The following is a 22932-nucleotide window of genomic DNA, read 5'->3' as shown; positions in this document are numbered from 1 at the left end:
TTTTGCACGCCAGTATCTCTACGTGCACATCATCTGCATATCTATCACTCCAGTATTAATGCTAAATTGTAATTATTTTCGTTTCTTGGGCCTATTTATCGCCTACCTCCCTACTCTTCTACATTTGCACACACCGTACATAGAATTTTGTTTTGTGTTAATGACTGTACGTTTGTATGTGTAACTCTGTGTTGTTGTTTTTGTCGCACTGCTTTGCTTTATCTTGGCCAGGTCGCAGTTGTAAATGAGAACTTGTTCTCAACTGGCCTACCTGGTTAAATAATGGTGAAATAAAAACAAAAATTTTAAAAAGTATCTTGGGGTATGTCTCCATGAGCTTGGCACATCTAGCCACTGGGATTTTTGCCCATTCTTCAAAGCAAAACTGCTCCAGCTCCTTCAGGTTGGATGAGTTCCGCATGTGTACAGCAATCTTTAAGTCATTCCACAGATTCTCAATTAGATTGAAGTCTGTGCTTTGACTAGGCCATTCCAAGACATTTAAATGTTTCCCCTTAACTTTTTATGGCTGCAGGGGCAGTATTGAGTAGCTCTGATTAAAGGTGCCCATTTCAAACGGCCTCGTACTCAATTCTTGCTCGTACAATATGCATATTATTATTACTATTGGATAGAAAACACTCTCTAGTTTCTAAAACCTTTTGAATTATATCTGTGAGTCAAACAGAACTCATTTGGCACAAACTTCCTGACCAGGAAGTGGAAAGTCTGAAATCGAGGCTCTGTTCTTCTTCCTACCTATAAATGGGCATGATACGTAAGAGTATACGTGCACTTCATAGACCTTCCCCTGGATGTCAAGAGGCTGTGAGAGAAGAAATTTAGTGTTTATCTTGGTCTGAAGTGGAATACAAGCTCTTTGTATGACGTGTCCCCCGTTTCCGGTACTCTGGGGAGCGCGAGGTGGACAGTGGGATTGCCTTCTGTTTAGCTGCCGTTATAGGTGACTACTATCTCCGGCTTTGATTTTATTTGATACATGTGACCATATCATCGTAAAGTATGTTTTTTCAATATAGTTTAATCAGATGATTGAAATTTTTTCGGGAGTTTTGCCGTGTTCCGTTCTCTGACTTTGTTTACGATGGAGAGATTCGCGCCACTTGGCTAGTGCGCTTGCTAAATCAAGAGGGAAAGTGGACGTTCTAAATCCAAACAACGACTGTTCTGGACAAAGGACCCCTTGTCCAACATTCTGATGAAAGATCAGCAAAAGTAAGAAACATTTTATGATGCTATTTCATATATCTGTCGTACATGTGAACTATTCGTGGGCGCCCACCTTTTGGGTACTCTAGCTATACCGAAGCTGGATGTCGTAATGAAGTTATTTTTTAGAATTCTAACACTGCGATTTCATTAAGAACTAATGGATCTATAATTTCCTATACAACATGTATGTTTTAGTTATGTTTATGAATAGCTATTTGGTCAGAATATGTGTGTCAGAAAAAAATCTGGGCGTTGTGGGAAAAAGTAGCTAAGTTAGCAGAATGTATAACCATTGATTTCAGCTCTAAATATGCACATTTTCGAACAAAACATAAGTGTATGTATAACCTGATGTTATAGGACTGTCATCTGATGAAGAAAATCAAGGTTAGTCAAAAATTATATATCTTTTGCTTGTTTGTTACGATCGCTAACTTTTGCTACTGGGAAATTGCTTGTGTTTTTGGCTATTGTGGTAAGCTAATATAACGCTATATTGTGTTTTCGCTGTAAAACACTTGATAAATCGGAAATATTGTCTGGAATCACAAGATGCCTGTCTTTCATTTGCTGTACACTATGTATTTTTCAGAAATGTTTTATGATGAGTATTTAGTTATTTGGCGTTGGTGTCTGTAATTATTCTGGCTGCTTTCGGTGCAATTTCTGATTGTAGCTGCAATGTAAACTATGATTTATACCTGAAATATGCAAATTTTTCGAACAAAACATAGATTTATTGAATAACATGTTATAAGACTGTCATCTGATGAAGTTGTTTGTTGGTTAGTTTGGTTGGTTCTTGGTTAGTTAGGTTGGCTTTGTGCATGCTACCTGTGCTGTGAAAAATGTCTGTCCTTTTTTGTATTTGGTGGTGAGCTAACATAAATATACGTGCTGTTTTCGCTGTAAAACATTTTAAAAATCGGACATGTTGGCTGGATTCACAAGATGTGTACCTTTCATTTGCTGTATTGGACTTGTTAATGTGTGAAAGTTAAATATGTAAAAAATATATATTTTGAATTTCGCGCCCTGCACTTGAGCTGGCTGTTGTCATAAGTGTACCGACGTCGGGCTTGCAGCCATAAGAAGTTAAACCACTCGAGGGTTGCTTCAGCAATATGCTTAGGGTCATTGTCCTGCTGGAATGTGAACCTTCGTCCCAGTCTCAAATCTCTGGAAGATTGCTTCACTGTGGGGATGTTGCTCTCGGGGTGATGAGAGGTTTTGGGTTTGCACCAGACATAGTGTTTTCCTTGATTGCCAAAAAGCTCAATTGTAGTCTCATCTAACCAGAGTACCTTCTATATTTTTGAGGAGTCTCCCACATGCCTTTTGGCGAACACCAAATGTGTTTGCTTATTTTTTTCTTTAAGCAATGGCTTTCTTCTGGCCACTCTTCCGTAAAGCCCAGCTCTGTGGAGTGTATGGCTTAAAGTGGTCCTATGGACAGATACTCCAATCTCCGCTGTGGAGCTTTGCAGCTCCTTCAGGGTTATCTTTGGTCTCTTCTGAGTAATGCCCTCCTTGCCTGGTCCTTGAGTTTTGGTGGGCGGCCCTCTCTTGGCAGGTTTGTTGTGGTGCCATATTCTTTCTATTTTTTTAATAATGGATTTTAAATTGTGCTCCATGGGATGTTCAAATGTTCAAATATTTTGTTATAACCCAACCCTGATCTGTACTTCTCCATAACTTTGTCCCTGACCTGTTTGGAGAGCTCATTAGTCTTCATGGTGCCACTTGCTTAGTGGTGCCCCTTGCTTAGTGGTGTTGCAGACTCTGGGGCCTTTCAGAACAGGTGTATATATATACTGAGATCATGTGACACTTAAATAAAATCCACCTGTGTGCAATCGAACTAATTATGTGACTTCTGAATGTAATTGGTTGCACCAGATCTTATTTAGGGGCTTCATAGCAAAGGGGGTGTATACATATGCACGCACCACTTTTCCGTTTTAGATTTTTTTTAAACAAGTTATTTTTTACATTTCACTGTATATAAAATAAAAAGTAACTGCACGTAACCTCCATTCGCTATTCAAGTGCAGGCTATGGATGACTTTTTTGTGGGCCATTTCTAAATCAAAAATAATTCCACACATACAGTATATTAGTAGGTCATATGTAAAGACCAGATTTAATATAGAATACTGCATCATCATGGTCACTCTGGAGGAAACCAGGCACCGCTCATCACCTGGCCAACACCATCCCTACGGTGAAGCATGGTGGTGGCAGCATAATGCTGTGGGGATGTATTTCAGTGGCAGGGACTGAGTGACTAGTCAGGATCAAGGGAAAGATGAACAGAACAAAGTACAGAGAGATCCTTGATGAAGTCCTGAGCGCTCAAGAGCAGGTTCTCAGACTGGGGCAAAGGATCACCTTCCTACAGGACAAAGACCCTAAGTACACTGCCAAGACAATGCAGGAGTGGCTTCGGGACAAGTCTCTGAAAGTCCTTCAGTGGCCCAGACAGAGCCCGGACTTGAACCCGATCGAACATCTCTAGAGAGACCTGAAAATAGCGGTGCAGCGACGCTCCCCATCCAACCTGACAGAGCTTGAGGATCTACAGAGAATGGGAGAAACTCCCCAAATACAGGTGTGCAAAACTTGTAGCGTCAAACCCAATAACTTTTCTCATGCAATTGCATAGCCTATAGAAATGTTGCGTAACAGGAACACATTTTATTCCATGCAACAATCAGCTACGAGGAGCTGGCTCTTGCTGTGCAACAGCTGATCCTACTCCGCTCAAACTCTGAATGCCAGGGCTCTCACGAAGTGTTTCATTTGCGATTCTATTTGCATTGATGTCAGAGTGAAAGGGACAATAGAGCGCAGAGTACCGGCCATTAGCAAGTTTGGTAGGCTACTACGACCATCAGAGGCATCAAAGCACAGTTTTGGAGAAGCATAGTGACCATAACTCATTCACTTGGAATTTGACTGTGGTCATTACTCCTGACTGCCGGTAATATGGTCACCGTTACCGGCCCTAGTACTGACTGCTACCTTTTCAAAATTAAAATTGCATAATTTTTAAGTGTAGGAACCAAAGTGTTGGTCAGTGTTTCCTAGGGGACCCTATAATATTTGGCTACATTACAATGTTCTCTCTTAGCTACTTCATGTTGGTAACATTCATGCTTCGCCTAATCCTCTTTGGTTTAGAAGATACTGTTTCACAAAACCTGCTGATTTACGCTTACACCATCACTGGTAACAGGTTGTATAGCTAGCTACGTTTGGTCTGACAGTACATTTATTAGCTAGCTAGCCAGCTAAATAGGAATTAGCATTAGCAGCTAACACGACTTAGCCACAACTTGCTAAGAAAATAAACTAGCTGTTTGCAGATGTAAACAAACAAATTAAGTGTAATTATATAACACTTGTGGATTTATATTAAGACGCAAAGTGGAAACAGCATCATTGTCATCAACATTGTTGCATATGCTGCATTGACCATGCATACTGAAATCAAGTGTCTCGTGGTCAAGCAACAACAAATGTGCTCCTTCAGTGACACAGTCACTGAAGTCAAGTGACACAGTCAATAGGGGGAAAAATGTGTCTGGAGCACTGCTAAACCAACACACTCCTTGCGTGCAAATTAAAAGACTTAAAGCTCGAATCCGCATTTAGGTAAACTGTCATTTTTCTTTTGTTGATGAAAAGGAGCCAAAGAACGTCAGGCGGTTGCAGTACATATTCTGCTGTTCTGTTGCGCGTTCAATTATGTAAAAAAAAAAATAAAAAAAAAATAAAAAATGTTTGTTGTTTGCAGTAACCTCTGTTGTAATATCACAAACGGACATGGCAGTTTCACCAAATAAGGATTTTAGCTTTTAAACTACTGAAAAATATCTGTCTCTGGATTAAAAATGTCATAACCTCATACAGTTGAAGTCGGAAGATTACATACACTTAGGTTGGAGTCATTAAAACTTGTTTTAATTTCACCAATTTCTTGCTAACAAACTATAGTTTTGGCAAGTCGGTTAGGATATCTACTTTGTGCATGACACAAGTAATTTTTCCAACAATTGTTTACAGACAGTTTACAGACAGTTATTCACTGTATCACAATTCCAGTGGGTCAGAAGTTTACATACACTAAGTTGACTGTGCCTTTAAACAGCTTGGAAAATATCAGAAAATTATGTCATGGCTTTAGAAGCTTCTGATAGGCTAATTGACATCATTTGAGTCAATTGGAGGTGTACCTGTGGATGTATTTCAAGGCCTACCTTCAAACTCAGTGCCTCTTTGCTTGACATCATGGGAAAATCAAAAGAAATCAGCCAAGAACGCAGAAAAAAATTGTAGACCTCCACAAGTCTGGTTCATCCTTGGAAGCAATTTCCAAATGCCTGAAGGTACCACGTTCATCTGTACAAACAATAGTACGCAAGTATTAACACCATGCGACCACGCAGCCGTTATACCGCTCAGGAAGGAGACGCGTTCTGTCTCCTAGAGTTGAACGTACTTTGGTGCGAAGAGCGCAAATCAATCCCAAAACAACAGCAAAGGACCTTGTGAAGATGCTGGAGGAAACAGGTACAAAAGTATCTATATCCACAGTAAAACAAGTCCTATATCGACATAACCTGAAAGGCCGCTCAGCAAGGAAGAAGCCACTGCTCCAAAACCGCCATGAAAAAGCCAGACTACGGTTTGCAACTGCACATGGGGACAAAGATTGTACTCTTTGGAGAAATGTCCTCTGGTCTGATGAAACAAAAATAGAACTGTTAGGCCATAATGACCATCGTTAAGATTGGAGGAAAAAGGGGGAGGCTTGCAAGCCGAAGAACACCATCCCAACCATGAAGCACGGGAGTGGCAGCATCATGTTGTGGGGGTGCTTTGCTGCAGAAGGGACCGGTGCACTTCACAAAATAGATGGCATTATGAGCAAGGACAATTATGTGGATATATTGAAGCAACATCTCAAGACATCAGTCAGAAGGTAAAAGCTTGGTCGCAAATGGGTTTTCAAAATGGACAATGACCCCAAGCATACTTCCAAAGTTGTGTCAAAATGGCTTAAGGACAACAAAGTTGAGTGGCCATCACAAAGCCCTGACCTCAATCCTATAGAAAATTTGTGTGCAGAACTGAAACAGCGTGTGAGAGCAAGGAGGCCTACAAACCTGACTCCGTTACACCAGCTCTGTTAGGAGGAATGTGCCAAACTTCACCCAACTTATTGTGGGAAGCTTGTGGAAGGCTACCTGAAACGTTTGACCCAAGTTACCAAATACGAATTGAGTGCATGTAAACTTCTGACCCACTGGGAATGTGATGAAAGAAATAAAAGCTGAAATAAATCATTCTCTCTACTATTATTCTGACATTTCACATTCTTAAAATAATAGTGGTGATCCTAATCCTAATTTTTACTAGGATTAAATGTCAGGAATTGTGAAAAACTGAGTTTAAATGTATTTGGCTAAGGTATATGTAAACTTCCGACTTCAACTGTATATGTCCATCAACTTCAATATCATATATCTCACTTTTTTTTTTTTTGAATTGCACATATTAACTCCTGCCTGTAACTGACATTCTGAAGCCTGCATGCAACATAAGCGGTGGGATTTTTCAATTTAACCACTGACAAAAGGGCACCCTTTTAGTACATTTCCTGTGTTACGGTGTCAGAAATAGAAAGCTGAACAGTTCTAATTGGATACCCTGTCTCCTTCGTTTCTAGCAGAACTTCTTTGAGCGCAAATTATTTTAAAACTGGTCTTAAAGATTTGACGCACACCACTGACAGCTCTGGTGCGAAAGGTGACAATTTCCCTCACTTAAACTGTATCTCATTTCTGCATAGTGCATGCACACAAACAATACTGTGGCAGGATCTGTAAATGCAATTAACACATTTGCCAAGATCAAATTTAACTGGGCCAATTTGGGGTTTTCATGCCCCAAACCCAAAAATGCAGTAATCAATATCAATGTAGCACTAAAATCAACGGAAGGTAGAACAAAAAACACATAAATAAAAATGAGAACATGAGAAAATAAGACGCTATATACAGGGTCTGTTCCAATACCATATTTACAATGTGCAGTGATACTGGTGTAGTAAAAGGTAGATATGTATAGGGGTAAGGTGACTAGGCATCAGGATATATAATAAAAAGAAAAGCAGCTGCGTAAATGGTGATTGTATGAGTTACTCCAGTATCCCTGCAAGATGGCGGCAGCAGCTTTGTAGTATTTAATTTTTGTGTGTGTTATTTCTTACATTATTAGTCCAGAATTTTTTTGGTGTTATTGCATACAGCCAGAAATAGCATTTGGATATCATAGCGGCGGTAACTCACCAGCATTGCGACCAGGAATACGACTTTCCCTAATTGGATCCTTTGTTCGTACCCCACAGCAAATTTTAACTATTCAAAAGGCTGCTCCAAAACCGCCAGCAGAGAAGATGTATTCGGAGTGGACATCTAGTCCGACTCAGGAGGCGTGCACACCATCCACCACTTCTGAGTATATTACTCGCTAATGTTCAGTCTCTGGATAATAAAGTAGATGAGCTCAAGGCGAGGATCTCCTTCTAGAGACATCAGTGATAGTAACATTCTCTGTTTTAAGGAAGCGTGACTCTCTTGGGATATACTGTCCCCGTCCATATAGCCAGCTGTGTTCTCAGTACATTGCGCTGACAGGAATAAAGAACTCTCAGGGAAGAAGAAAGGCGGAGGTGTATGTTTCATGATTAACCTGTTTGGGCTGCAGGGGCAGTATTGAGTAGCCAGATAAAAGGTGCCCATTTCAAACGGCCTCGTACTCAATTCTTGCTCGTACAATATGCATATTATTATTACTATTGGATAGAAAACACTCTCTAGTTTCTAAAACCGTTTGAATTATATCTGTGAGTCAAACAGAACTCATTTGGCACAAACTTCCTGACCAGGAAGTGGAAAGTCTGAAATCGAGGCTCTGTTCTACTTCCTGCCTATAAATGGGCATGATACGTATTAGTATACATGCACTTCATAGACCTTCCCCTGGATGTCAAGAGGCGGTGAGAGAAGAAATTGAGTGTTTATCTTGGTCTGAAGTGGAATACAAGCTCTTTGTATGACGTGTCCCCCATTTCCTGTTTTCTGGAGAGCGCGAGGAGGTACCTGGATTTGCCTTCTGTTTAGCTGCCGTTATGGACGACCAATATCTCCGGCTTTGATTTTATTTTATACATGTGACCATATCATCGTAAAGTATGTTTTTTCAATATAGTTTAATCAGATTATTGAAATTTTTTCGGGAGTTTTGCCGTGTTCCGTTCTCCGAGTTTGTTGACGATGGAGAGATTCGCGCCACTTGGCTAGTGCGCTTGCTAATTCAAGAGGGAAAGTGGCCGTTCTAAATCCAAACAACGATTGTTCCCGACAAAGGACCCCTTGTCCAACATTCTGATGAAAGATCAGCAAAAGTAAGAAACATTTTATGATGCTATTTCATATATCTGTCGTACATGTGAACTAGTCGTCGGCGCCCAACTTTTGGGTACTCTAGCTATACCGAAGCTGGATGTCGTAATGAAGTTATTTTTTAGAATTCTAACACGGCGATTTCATTAAGAACTAATGGATCTATCATTTCCTATACAACATGTATTTTTTAGTTATGTTTATGAATAGCTATTTGGTCAGAATATGTGTGTCAGAAAAAGTGTCAGAAAAATATCCGGACGTTGTGGGAAATAGTAGCTACGTTAGCACAATGTGTAACCACTGATTTCAGCTCTAAATATGCACATTTTCGAACAAAACATAAGTGTATGTATAACCTGATGTTATAGGACTGTCATCTGATGAAGAATATCAAGGTTAGTCAAAAATTATATATCTTTTACTGGTTTGTCACGATCGCTAACTTTTACTGCTGGGGAAGGGCTTGTGTTTCTGGCTATTGTGGTAAGCTAATATAACGCTATATTGTGTTTTCGCTGTAACACACTTGATAAATCGGAAATATTGTCTGGAATCACAAGATGCCTGTCTTTCATTTGCTGTACACTATGTATTTTTCAGAAATGTTTTATGATGAGTAATTAGGTATTTGACGTTGGTGTCTGTAATTATTCTGGCTGCTTTCGGTGCAATTTCTGATTGTAGCTGCAATGTAAACTATGATTTATACCTGAAATATGCACATTTTTCGAACAAAACATAGATTTATTGTATAACATGTTATAAGACTGTCATCTGATGAAGTTGTTTCTTGGTTAGTTTGGTTGGTTCTTGGTTAGTTAGGTTGGCTTTGTGCATGCTACCTGTGCTGTGAAAAATGTCTGTCCTTTTTTGTATTTGGTGGTGAGCTAACATAAATATACGTGCTGTTTTCGTTGTAAAACATTTTAAAAATCGGACATGTTGGCTGGATTCACAAGATGTGTACCTTTCATTTGCTGTATTGGATTTGTTAATGTGTGAAAGTTAAATATTTAAAAAAAATATCTTTTGAATTTCGCGCCCTGCACTTGAGCTGGCTGTTGTCATATTGTGGGCGGCCTCGGGCTGCAGCCATAAGAAGTTAACTACTCATGGTGTGATTGTGATAACATACAGAAACTCAAGTTCTTTAGTTCACCGACCTAGAATACCTACCAAGAAAATTATCTTCGGTTAGTCACAGCCATGTATATTCCCCCTCAAACCGATTCCACGATGGCCCTCAAAGAACTACACTGGACTTTATGCAAACTGGAAACCACATATCCTGAGGCCGCATTTATTGTATCTGGGGATTTTAACAAAGCAACTTTGAGGAACACGCTACCGAAGCTCTACCAACATATTGACTGTAGTACTCGCGCTGGAAAAACTTTGGACCACTGCTACTCAACTTTTCGAAATGCCTACAAGGCCCTCCCCCGTCCTACCGTCGGCAAATCTGATCACGACTCCATTTTGCTCCTCCCTTCCTATAGCCAGAAACAGGAAGTACCCATGATAAGGTCTATTCAACGCTGGTATGACCAATTGGAATTCATTTTTCAAGATTGTTTTGATCACATGAACTGGGAATATTTTCCGGGTAGCCTCTGAGAATACCAAAGACAAATACATGGATTCGGTGACTGAGTTCATCAGAAAGTGTATAGGAGATGTTGTACCCACTGTGAATATTAAAACCAACCCAAACTAGAAACCGTAGATAGAAGCATTCGCGCAACACTGAGAACGTGAACTACCGCATTTAACAATGGTAAGATGGCTGGGAATATGGCCGAATACAAACAGTGTAGTTATTCCCTCTGTAAGGCAATCAAACAGGCAAAACATCAGTACAATGACAAAGTAGAGTCGCAATTCAACTGCTCAGACACAAGACATATGTGGTGGGGTCTACAGAAAATCAGACTACAAAGGGAAAACCAGCCACGTCATGGACACCGACGTCTTGCTTCCGGACAAGCTAAACCCATTCTTCCCCCGCGTCGAGGATAACACAGTGCCACCGACGCAGCCCGATACCAAGGACAGTGGGCTCTTCTTCTCCGTGGCCAACGCGAGTAAGACATTTAAGTGTGTTCACCCTCGCAAAGCTGCCGGCCTAGACGGCATCCCTGGACGCTTCCTCAGAGCATGCGCAGACCAGCTGGCTGGAGTGTTATTGGACATATTCAATCTCTCCCTATCCCAATCTCTCCCTATCCCAGTCTGCTTTCCCCACATGCTTAAAGATGTCCACCATTGTTCCTGTACCCAAGAAAGCAAAGGTAACTGAACAAAATGACTATCGCCCCATAGCACTCACTTCTGTCATCATGAAGCGCTTTGAGAGGCTAGTTAAGGATCATATCACCTCTACCTTATTTGACACCCTAGACTCACTTCAATTTGCTTACCGCCCCAATAGATCCACAGATGATGCAATCGCACTGCCCTAACCCATCTGGACTAGAGGAATACCTATGTAAGAAAGCTGTTCATTGACTATTGCTCAGCATTTAACACCATAGTCCTGACGGGCCACCCCCAGGTGTTGAAAGTAGGAAACAACACCTCCACTTTGCTGATCCTCAACACAGGGGCCCCACAAGGGTGTGTGCTCAGCCCCTTCTTGTACTCCCTGCTCACCCATGACTGCGTGGCCACGCACGCCTCCAACTCAATCATCAAGTTTGTAGACGACAGCAGTAGTAGGCCTGATTACCAACAATGACGAGACAGCCTACAGGGAGGAGGTGAGGGCCTTGTGAGAGTGGTGCCAGGAAATCAACCTCTCACAGGAAAGAGCATAGGGAGCACGCCCCTATCCACATCGACGGGACCGCAGTAGAGAAGGTGGAAAGCTTGAAGTTCCTCAGCGTACACATCGGTGACAAATCTGAAATGGTCCACCCACACACAGTGTGGTGAAGAAGGCGCAACAGTGCCTCTTCAACCTCAGGAGGCTGAAGAAATGTGGCTTGGCTCCTAAGACCCTTTTACAGATGCACAATTGAGAGCATCCTTTCGGGCTGTATCACTGCCTGGTATGGCAACTGCACCGCCCGCATCCGCAGGGCTCTCCAGATGGTGGTGCGGTCTGCCCAACACATCACCAGGGGCAAACTACCTGCCCTCCAGGACACCTACAGCACCCGATGTCACAGGAAGGCCAGAAAGATCAAAGGACATTCATCACCCGAGCCACGTCCTGTTCACCCCACTATCGTCCAGAAGGCGAGGTCAGTACAGGTGCATCAAAGCTGGGACCGAGAGACTGAAAACAGTTAAGATCTCAAGGCCCTCAGACTGTTAAATAGCCATCACTATCCACCCGGTTATGCAACCCTGCACCTTAGAGGCTGCTGCCCTATATACATACACTTTAATAATGTTTACATACTGCTTTAGTTCTCATCTCTATACACTGTATTCTATTCTACTGTATTTTAGTCAACACCACTCCAACATTGCTCTATCTAATATTTATATATTTCTTAATTCCATTATTTTACTTTCAGATGTCAAATCAAATCAAATTTTATTGGTCACATACACATGGTTAGCAAATGTTAATGCGAGTGTAGCTAAATGCTTTTGCTTCTAGTTCCGACCGTGCAGTAATATCTAACAAGTAATCTAACAATTTCACAACAACTACCTTATACACGCAAGTGTAAAGGAATGAATATGAATATGTACATATACATATATGGATGAGCGATGGCCGTGCGGCATAGGCAAGATGCAGTAGATGGTATAGAGTACAGTATATACATATGAGATATACTGTGACTAGTGATACATGTATTACATCCAATCTTTAATTATTAAAGTGGATAGAGATTTGAGTCAGTATGTTGTCAGCAGCCACTCAGCGATGGCTGTTTAACAGTCCGATGGCCTTGAGATAGAAGCTGTTTTTCAGTCCCTCGGTCCCAGCTTTGATGCACCTGTACTGACCTCGCCTTCTGGATGAGTGTATTGTTGTGAATTGTTAGATACTACTGCACTGTTGGAGCTAGGAACACAAGCATTTCACTACACCCGCAATAACATCTGCTAAATATGTGTATGTGAGAGTCAGTATCAATATGTGTGCATATTGTGTGTGTTGAAGTGTGTAGAGTCCTGTGAGTGAGCCTAGAGACAGGCCAAAAATGTAAATAACATACAAGGATTAACTCAGTCTGTGTAGCCATTCTGTTAGACTCCAGCCACCTAAGTCTAACAATTTTTCGGGCCTTCCTTTCACACCCCGGATATAAAGTCCGGGGTTACAACCTACGTCTCGGGTCCTACGGGCAAAATCATTGCACTCTGACTAAGTGTTTAAAAAGCTCTCAGGGTAGTTACATACTAGGGAGCAGGGGGGCATGGCGTTCTGCAGCTGCGACGAAACGCACATGCGGGACCCCAGACGGAAAGGGTCCTATAAAATCTCTTTTAATTTCTGCCGGATTACGTTTTAGTTTTCACCAACCAGCAAGAGACCGTTGTTTGGTTAGCAATGTTTCTGTAGTACTCATGTGACTGCAGAGTTTTCAAAACAAATGGACACTGGATTGATACAAAAAATCATGATATCATTCTGCCAGGTAGGTATAGGCTACATTTAATTGAGAAAGTTTTTTGGAAAGCCTTGGCATGTTTACCAGAGGACCGATATCATTAGCATCATCGTTAACGGCTACACAAAGTGTAGACATGCGCACACGTTCTGTGCAGTTTCAAAATACAAATCACTGATGCATTTTGTTAATGTCTTATGATTATTAAGCAAATTCATTCATTTTCTATTAAGTTCAATGCATGTAGTTAATTACCTACTATACATATGGAATGTTGTTGAATTTTATAAGGCCCTACTCTAGCCAACTCCACAGCTGGGAGCACCAGAAAAAGAGTGAGAGTAGATGGGGAGAGTGTGGAAAAGAGATAAAGAGAGGAGCGGGAAAGAGAGCAAATGATATGGGAAGTGTTAGGGTGGGTAAGAGATGAGAATGCAGGAAAGAAAGGGTGCTATGGAAAATGGAAAGGTGGTGGGTTAGAGAGGAGCCCTCGCAGGCAGCATTGCTGATACAAGATCACTGGTGCTTTAAGGATTGTTCCCAGAACTCTGCATTACATAACTGCAAAAAGCCTATATTGCTTTAAGACAACATGCCAAAACCGATAAAACATTACAGCAACATGGTCTCTTTACATTTTAATACTATATCGCCTACCACAACACATACTATGGGAACATTTGCTCAGTCACACAAGTAGGTTAACTGATCAGATTCCTCAGTAAACCGTCACATGTATAGCCAGTTCATTAGGCTAAACACCTACCACACAATAGATAAGGTGTGTACAGTCCCTTTATTTATTTTTAATCAACAAAGCCCTGCATATTTATGACGGCTTGGAATTTGAACAATCCCTGCACTATTACCTAGGGATAAACTATATAGTTGGTGAACATATTGGAATCGGACGATATTAGCTAAAAGTGCCAACATCGGTATCAGCCTGATGTGAAAAACCGACGTCAAAGCTGATGTGCATACCTATATAACTTGACGTAATGACGCCACGTAAAATTTCGCGCTACACATGCAACACAGCATTCCTAACCTAGCCCACAACGCCTGCTGTGTGGGCTAAGTCGAGCAGTTATTTGAAAGATTAAGAAAATTTCAGCAAGACAACTCAAAGGCGAAATCCATTAACGCCAAGATAATGGAATGCATTGCCCTTGACAATCAACCGTTCTCTGTCGTGGGTGATGTTGGCTTTCGTGACTAGTCGAGCACCGGTACACACTACCAAGCGTGCTATTTTTCAGATGTTGCCCTACCGGAGTTACACAGTAATAGTGTCACTGCTATTAGATTCACGACATACTATGTAACGCCATTTGGGTCTTTGCGTGTCAAAAAAGACACACGTCAAATAACACTTTGTTAAATAAGCTTAAAATTTGACACGTCAAATAACGCAGTTCTATTATAGAATGTTGTGTGTTCTGAATTTGCACGTGCAAGCCAAGTGCCACCACTACTATCAGTAGCACTGTCAAAGCTGTACAAAAAAGTCTGCAAACACCAGCCACAAACGATGTGTTTACAATACCGCTTTGGTAATAAAGCATTATTTGTTCGACCGCAACTTCTGGGGTAGCTAGCTAACTTTAGCTTGGTACCTAGCTAGCACCAATACAACCAACCTGAAAACATTGACCAGTAGAAACTGCACTCATTTTCACTATTCTTAGCAATGACCTCGCAATAGACCTCCCGGGTGGCGCAGTGGTCTAGGGCACTGCATCGCAGTGCTAGCTGCGCCACCAGAGTCTCTGGGTTCGCGCCCAGGCTCTGTCGCAGCCGGCCGCAACCGGGAGGTCCGTGGGGCGACGCACAATTGGCATAGCGTCGTCCGGGTTAGGGAGGGTTTGGCCGGTAGGGATATCCTTGTCTCAGTATGTAAAATGTAATAAAATGTATGCACTCTACTGTAAGTCGCTCTGGATAAGAGCGTCTGCTAAATGACTAAAATGTAAAATGTAAATGCAATGATTTAGGAATCCTTGTGAGTAAGTATTAGCTATGTAGCCACTTGTTGTTCGCCTACTGAAATTGAACTTCAGTTCATGAAAATAAATAGCTAGCCAGCTACTTAACCCTGTTGCCCAAAGCTAACGTTATAAGCATGCCAGCTGGCTTCATCTGGCTAGTGACGCTCGACCTGACCGGGTTATGTGTTGTGAAGCTAGCCACAATAAGGCACAAGTTGAATTTTCAGTTTGCCTTCAAAATAAAAGTACCTCTTTGAAAGTGATGCTGAAGGTTACAAATTGGTGGAACCATGCCATATTTAGACGAGACAATGTTAAACAAGGTTGGAATGTGAAGCAAAGAAATGGGTTATCAGCCTACTCGGTGACACCCACAGAACTGTGAAGAGTTTAGGCAAATATTAGCATTGTAGCTATTATCGCGGGACTGTGACTGTGTGAAATCACCTCCTCAGTCAGCCTATTGTGTGTATTGACATTCATTTTGCACTGTACAGCTTTACCTAAGGATTGGGGATCAACAAAATTGGGTAACAGTATACTCAATATTCAATATATTTTTCCCCAACGTCCTCCTCAGTTATCAGACTCCAAAACAGCCATGCAGTATTGTTTTTCCTCTGGAATAGGGTTCAATACACATAGGTTGACAACAAACGTGGCTCAATTCAGTTGTTTCAGAGTCACGCAACAAGAGCTACGACGCTAATGTTCTCTGGGTGTCACTGAGTAGACTGATACCCCACGTCATTGATCCACAATCCGTAGGTAAGGCTGTAGAGTGAAATAAGTATGCCCCCAATGCAATTCTAAAGTATAATACATCCAGTGTGATTAACTGATTTGTCAAATGAACAACTGATCTTTTGTTGATTTTTATATATTTATTAAATTTATTTCACCTTTATTTAACCAGGTAGGCCAGTTGAGAACAAGTTCTCATTTACAACTGCGACCTGGCCAAGATAAAGCAAAGCAGTGTGAGACAAACAACACAGAGTTACACATGGACTAAACAAATGTACAGTCAATAACGCAATAGAAAAGTCTATATACAGTGTGTGCAAATTAAGTAAGATTAGGGAGGTAAGGCAATAAATATGCCATAGTGGCAAAATAATTACAATTTAGCAATTAAACACTGGAGTGATAGATGTGCAGAAGATGGATGTGCAAGTAGAGATAATGGGGTGCAAAGGAGCAGAAAAAATAAATAACAATATGGGGATGAGGTAGTTGGGTGGGCTATTTACAGATGGCTATGTACAGGTGCATATAACATTCCAACCTCGATTAGCATGATCTATTCAATTATGGCATAATTCCACTATTTGTATTCATTTGCATCACTGTCAATGACATACTTTTATTTTGAAGGCTAACCGCAAAGTCCACTATTGTTGTTAATCCTTATTGTGGCTAGCTTCACATAGATGGGTCTGACCACCATTAATCAAATAACAACTGTCTTATAAATTAGGGTTATTTTAGATGACACCTAGCTATATAGTTAGCTAGCTAACAATAGCAAAAAGACATCTGTTTCAGTAGCTATGTTTTTGGGGAAGAACATTGCTTGCATCCTTGAGCTAGCTAGCTAGCTTTTTTTTTATGACCAGCACTGTAGGTGCGCGAGACAACTTTACCAGTATCTTAGCATACGTATCGATGAATCGTTGTGACATATGAAATACGAGTGATAGTGTAATCAATGTGTAATATCTACGTTAAAAAAATATGAACGCGTTCAATTATTATGTGAAGTGCAGTCATATTCAGGCCCTGATTGGTCAACAAGCTTATTTGACACGTCAAATAGTGTTATTTGACATGCATCTTTATTGACATGCAAAGACCCAAACAGTGTTCCATAGAAATCCTGGTTGAGAATGAAACGACTGAACAATGAAACAGCACAGCAAGTAAATAAAATAAATAGGTTTTGATTGTGTTTTACTGGTAATGGGGACATATGTAAATGCCAACAAAATAACTTTTTGGTCAGTGTGGTGTGTGTGAGTAACCTTTATTTAACTAGGCAAGTCAGTTCAGAACAAAGATGGCCTACCCTAGCCAAACCCAGACGACGCTGGGCCAATTGTGCGCTGCCCTATGGGACTCCCAATCACGGCCGAATGTGATACAGCATGGATTCGAACCAGGGACTGTAGTGACGCCTCTTGCACTGTGATGCAGTGCCTTAAACCGATGCGTCCATGTGTGTGTGTTAACTATTTAACTGTACTAGAATGCTTAAAAGGCCTCTAAAATTTTAAATATTAGTTATCGTTATCAGGTTTTTTGGCAAGGAAAATATCGGATATCGGTATTGGCCAAAAATGTCATATCGGTGCATCATTACTATTACCGTATATAACAGTAATCACTGCAATATTACTGCATAAAACTGTCTGATCGTAGCATTACAAAAAGAGGGCTTTTAACCAATGAACTTTTACTGCATAAAATTAATGGTTCAGTCAAGCCAAACTCCTCCCCCCATCAGCACATGTGACAAAATGGACACAATCGTCCCAAATTGCTATTCAAAATGTCTGAATTGCTGCAGAAATATCAAGCATTTTTGCCCGCAAATATCACAGACACTGAAATCCTGTAGGGACTGCATCTGTTGGTCACAGATACCTTAAAAAAAAAAAGTAGGGGATAGATCAGAAAACAAGTCAGTGTCTGGTGTGACAACCATTTGCCTCATGCAGCACAACACATCTCCTTTGCATAGAGTTCATCATGCTGTTGATTGTGGCTGGTGGAATGTTGTCCCACTCCTCTTCGATGACTGTGCGAAGTTGCTGGATATTGGTGGAAACAGGAACACGTTGTTGTACATGTTCATCCAGAGCATCCCAAACTTGCTCAATGGGTGACATGTCTGGTAAATATGCAGGCCATGGAAGAGCTGGGACATTTTCAGCTTCCAGGAATTCTGTACAGATCCTTGCGACAGAGCCATGCATTATAATGCTGAAACATAAGGTGACGGCGGCAGATGAATGGCATGGCAATTGGCCTCAGGATCTCGTCACAGTATCTCTGTGCATTCATTTTGCCATCAATAAAATGCAATTCTGTTCATTGTCTGTAGCTTATGCCTGCCCATACCATAACCACATCCCAGATCACAACGTTGATATCAGCAAATGCACGCCATACACGTGGTCTGTGGTTGTGAGACCGGTTGGACACACTGACAAATTCTCTAAAACGATGTCGGAGACGGCTTACGGTAGAGAAATTAACGTTCTCTGGCAACAGCTCTGGTGGACATTCCTGCAGCCGGCATGGCAATTGCACACTCCCTCAAAACTTGAGACATCTGTGGCATGACAAAACTGCACATTTTAGTGGCCTTTTATTGTCCCCAGGACAAGGTGCACCTGTATAATGATCATGCTGTTTAATTAGCTTCTTGATATGCCACACCTGTCAGGTGGGTGGATTATCTTGGCAAAGGAGAAATGCTCACTAACAGAGATGTAAACAAATTTATGCACAACATTTTAGAGAAATAAGCCTTTTGTGCATATGGAACATTTCTGGGATCTTTTATTTCAGCTCATGAAACATCTAACTATTCACATGTTGCGTTTATACTTTTGTTCAGCGTAAATTGTTCTGAAAGGCATCACCATTGCATTGCAAATATTAAATTGCACAAAATTCTCCAAATAAACATTGGGCACATTATCCACGTCAACAGAGAAAACTATGAAATGAATGCAATACTTCAGTCGTTTGACCAGGGTTCAATCCGTGTCCACCCTTCCCACCGTCTCGCCCCCATTTGCCTGTCTCCCCTTCTGATTTCCAACATGAACTCAAGTGTCAAAACACATTAAAATATACATTTTAAAACAGCCAGGTAGAAGATGTCACAACTTGACCTTTGATGTCAGCTTGTAAGACAGTCTTCAGTAGTTGCTCCAGCATTTTCCTCTGCCAAGGTATTTTACCATACCGAGCAGATTCCAAGCACACACCCGTTCAGTGCACTCGCTTGAACTGGTCTTCAATATCAGGGCCAGGTTGGCCAGGTTTGAGATGTGCTGCAAGGGACTACCATCCTATGGGTTAACAAAATGGATATAGGTCTAGATCACAAACTTCACTTGACAGTATATATGCGCATGTTCTGAAGTTAACCTCTAGAAATGATTAGCGTGAATGTGGGGCGGCAGGTAGCTTGGCGGTTAGAGAGATGAGCCAGCAACCGGGATCTTGCCTATTGGATTCCGGGTCCGACTGGAAAAATCTTTTGTGAAGTGAGCTTGCAACCGGAGGTTTACTAGTATCAAATCCTAGATACCATTGCCTACCGTTGTGCCCTTGAGCAAGGCACTTAACACCCCCACAACTCTCCAAAACCTGTATATGTAGGTGTGTCTTTTGGAGGGGGTTGGGTTAATTTCCTAAAGATCTTCTCAATTATAACATTTGCATAAAGAACTGCATTGAGGCCCTTTTGGAATTCGCTAGTGTTCTTCAAATATTTTTTAATCAAGGATGCCAGATAAATTACCATTACCCTAATTTAGATCACGTTTGACAGCTAGCAGCACATGTCGCAAGATTGACCAATTCACGACACCATATTTTGTTTCTTTTAATCCGGATAGCAGGACATTTGAAAGGTGCATTGCACGGTCTTAAACATTTAATTGATTGCTTCCCAACATGCCCAATAATTAAATCCATGATAAAATTGGCCTCTGGGCCATAGTGCCAGAACTGTCAGGCTGCATTTACACACTAGCCAAATTCTGACCCATTGCCCATAATTGGGCAACATATCAAAATTGAGCTGCCTGTGTAAATGCAGCCTCTGTGTTATTGATTAGCTGATCAATAGCTAGGTTCGCTAGTTATAACTAGTCATAGCTAGATAAGAAAACATTAATAACGCAGCCAACCATCTTCCCTGCACTGTCAAATAAGAAGCCACGTTTTACTTTAGCAAGCTACAGTAGCTACCTAATGGCAAAGTAGTCATGTCTAGAGATGGACTATTTGTAACCAATAAAGTTATGTAATATTGACTGGCTGCTAATCGGAACCAAGCTCTTAAACCCTTCTGTGTATGTAGGGTTTTCAGCGGTTGCATTCGCCCACGGTTGGCTCCATGTGAACTACAATTCCGACACTGTTTTAACGTTTAGATGCATCAATAATCATTGCTTTCTAAAAAGCTTTCGAAAGACACTGATATGCCCCTTATCTTTCATGTGTGCGAGAAATAACATTTTAAAAAACTGCTACAGTAAGTGTTGCACAGATCCATACACTACGTGTGCCTCCAGTTGAGGAAATACACTTCCTTCCCAGTTTATCTTGCACACTAGATATAGCTAACTTAGCCTAGGCGGCCTCCGTTTCTAATTTAGCTAGCTATGTCCGTCTGTCTAGTGTAAACAAGTGCTGTAACATGGAGATATGGATGTGTGGGAACATTAATCCTATAAATATGTGTAGTAACTTAACCTCATGACATTTGACAGCTTCACACCACCTTTCAAACATGCTTTCTATTCTGTCGTATCAATAAATTAGCAAACATTAGCCAGCTAACGTTAGCTACCTTAACGTTAGTTAGCAATCAACGATATTCCATTGACAACAGTAGGTATACTAACGTGGCTAGTTAGCTAGTTTACTGTATGCTAAACTGTATAACGTTAGTTATTTAAGAAAAGGATACACGTTAAGTCCAAGTCGAACCCATCCTCCTGGTATCTCCTTTTGTTCCGGCTGACCATTTCTTTTATTATCGCAGCCATTGTAGCTAACTAGCTTGCTGGCTAGTGACAGGAGTCTGTGGGTTTCAAATTATGAAAAGTTAGCTAGCTGCCGTTGCTTTTGCTTCGGTTGGCAATGGCTTTGCTTCTCGAGCGCCCTTTGCTCTTTTGATTTTGCAGCTCCTTCCTCGCAGAGACAAGCCAGCAGTGGTCGTCGTCGTGAGTAGGATTAACGCGTTAGCTAGCTAGAATGGCCTTTTCTCTGGATCATAGAGACGGGCCTTGCTCTGTTCTTCCGCGCAGGCCAAACTTTCCCAATATTGGAATTTGTCTTGCAACTCCCCCTTGAAAAATACATACAATTATCCTCCCGCCTAACCGTAAGGTATAATACAGTCCGAATCTCTTGATCTACCGAAGCCGCCGTGATTGACCGACCAGCGAGGAGATAACTCTCCGGCGCTCGCTCGAATTTGAAGACTACCGGCCTTTGGAAAGCCCAGCAGTAATTAGTTACCGTATCCACTCAGACTTAGCTAGCCATCTAGCGAGCTGCAATAGCTACCCACTTTTTAAAAAATCCAAAAACCTTCTAGCGAATCAACATCTTCACCAATAGATTGCCAAAATACACGCGAAAAAGTGTCAGGCTCCAACGTGCATGTATAATGGCTATACAAAGACCAAATATTTGCACAGACTCGTTTGACATATGTCCAGGGAAGCATCTTCTTTTTGCGTTTCTCTCAAGCTTCCATCATGGCTTCCAACGGAGGAAAAAAAATATGTAGAGGTTTAAAATATATATATCCCACCGCCGCAAATATATAGATCTAGAAATAAAAAAGTTTCTATCAAATAAATACATGTGCATTCTTAGAATAGCTGTTTCATTGCAGAAGATTTACAGTGTACGTTTTTCCGATTGACGTTTTTTTGTAGTCGGCTAGCTAGTTCTTTTGTTGGCAGCGGAAGGACACATCAGAGCACATGCAAGTCTCTCCTCTGTCAAAGTGATCACGTGTTTTTGTAATTATGAAAGTTTCCAACATGTCATTTTTTCGCTTCTAGTGTACCTTATTGCATTTATCCATGTGGGCCAATTGAGTCCTTGAATTGACAGGGGGATATCTGTTTGTGTGTGTGTGACTAGAGTGGGGTGTGGAAGTAGGGGTGTCTGTCAGTTGTATTTCTAGATACAAAAAACGGCAAACATATTATTTGCTCAATTCAAAGGCTTAGACCAACTCTCCCTACCTAAAGTTTAGGTTAGGATAAAAGGGCCTGCTTAGAGAAGGCTATTTGGCATTTTCTCTGATTCTGTGCTAGATGCTTTATCCCTGTTGCAACTTGTAAACCATCATTTCCCAAATGTGGATGCATTTTGATGTTACACCCTTAAAACTGAAACTGTGGCTGATCAATCATCCTGATCAACCACCAGTAATCAAAAACCATTGTGGAACATTTGTCACAAACCGCCTCGAATTCCATAACAAAAATGGAGATAAGGAATAGCAAAAATATATTTATTAACTGAAGTAACTTAAATACAATTAACAATGGTATGTGTGTGTGTGTAGTCAGTAATCAGTAGTATAAGTGAGTGGTTGCGTGCATACACTAGATGTGATAATGAGGGGTGTTGAAAGGTGCCAACGCAGACAAACAAAACGGACACAAAATTGCCACAACCAAAATCTGACAGTGTGTCTGCATGGAGAGAGTCTCCTCAATGAATGGGGAAAAGGTGTAATTATTCCGGGACACACCCGAGCCCAGGTGTGTCCCATTTCGCTGACGACCCTCCCAGCTCCGCCCACCGACATCCTATTAAGGAAAACAAGAGCAAAGAGAAAGAATTCGGCAGACAGAGTGGGAGGGTCGTCACATATTCCAAATCCTT

General features: G+C 41.3%; 1 protein-coding gene across 2 annotated transcripts in view; it reads right to left on the bottom strand.

Moving 5' to 3' along the window:
* LOC120046560 (phosphatidylinositol 3,4,5-trisphosphate 3-phosphatase and dual-specificity protein phosphatase PTEN-like) overlaps nt 1-21985 on the bottom strand; it is a 36654-nt gene extending 14669 nt beyond the window's left edge. For both annotated transcript variants that reach the window (XM_038991904.1, XM_038991903.1), the window contains exon 1: nt 20990-21985. In XM_038991904.1, the coding sequence (XP_038847832.1) occupies nt 20990-21068 (79 nt within the window). In that variant the 5' untranslated portion in view covers nt 21069-21985. The remainder of the gene's footprint in view (nt 1-20989) is intronic.
* Nucleotides 21986-22932: the final 947 nt, after the last annotated feature.

This window comes from Salvelinus namaycush, chromosome 4 (assembly GCF_016432855.1).
Source record: "Salvelinus namaycush isolate Seneca chromosome 4, SaNama_1.0, whole genome shotgun sequence".
Lineage (NCBI taxonomy): Eukaryota > Metazoa > Chordata > Actinopteri > Salmoniformes > Salmonidae > Salvelinus > Salvelinus namaycush.
This window is presented reverse-complemented; position numbering and strand designations above follow the sequence as displayed.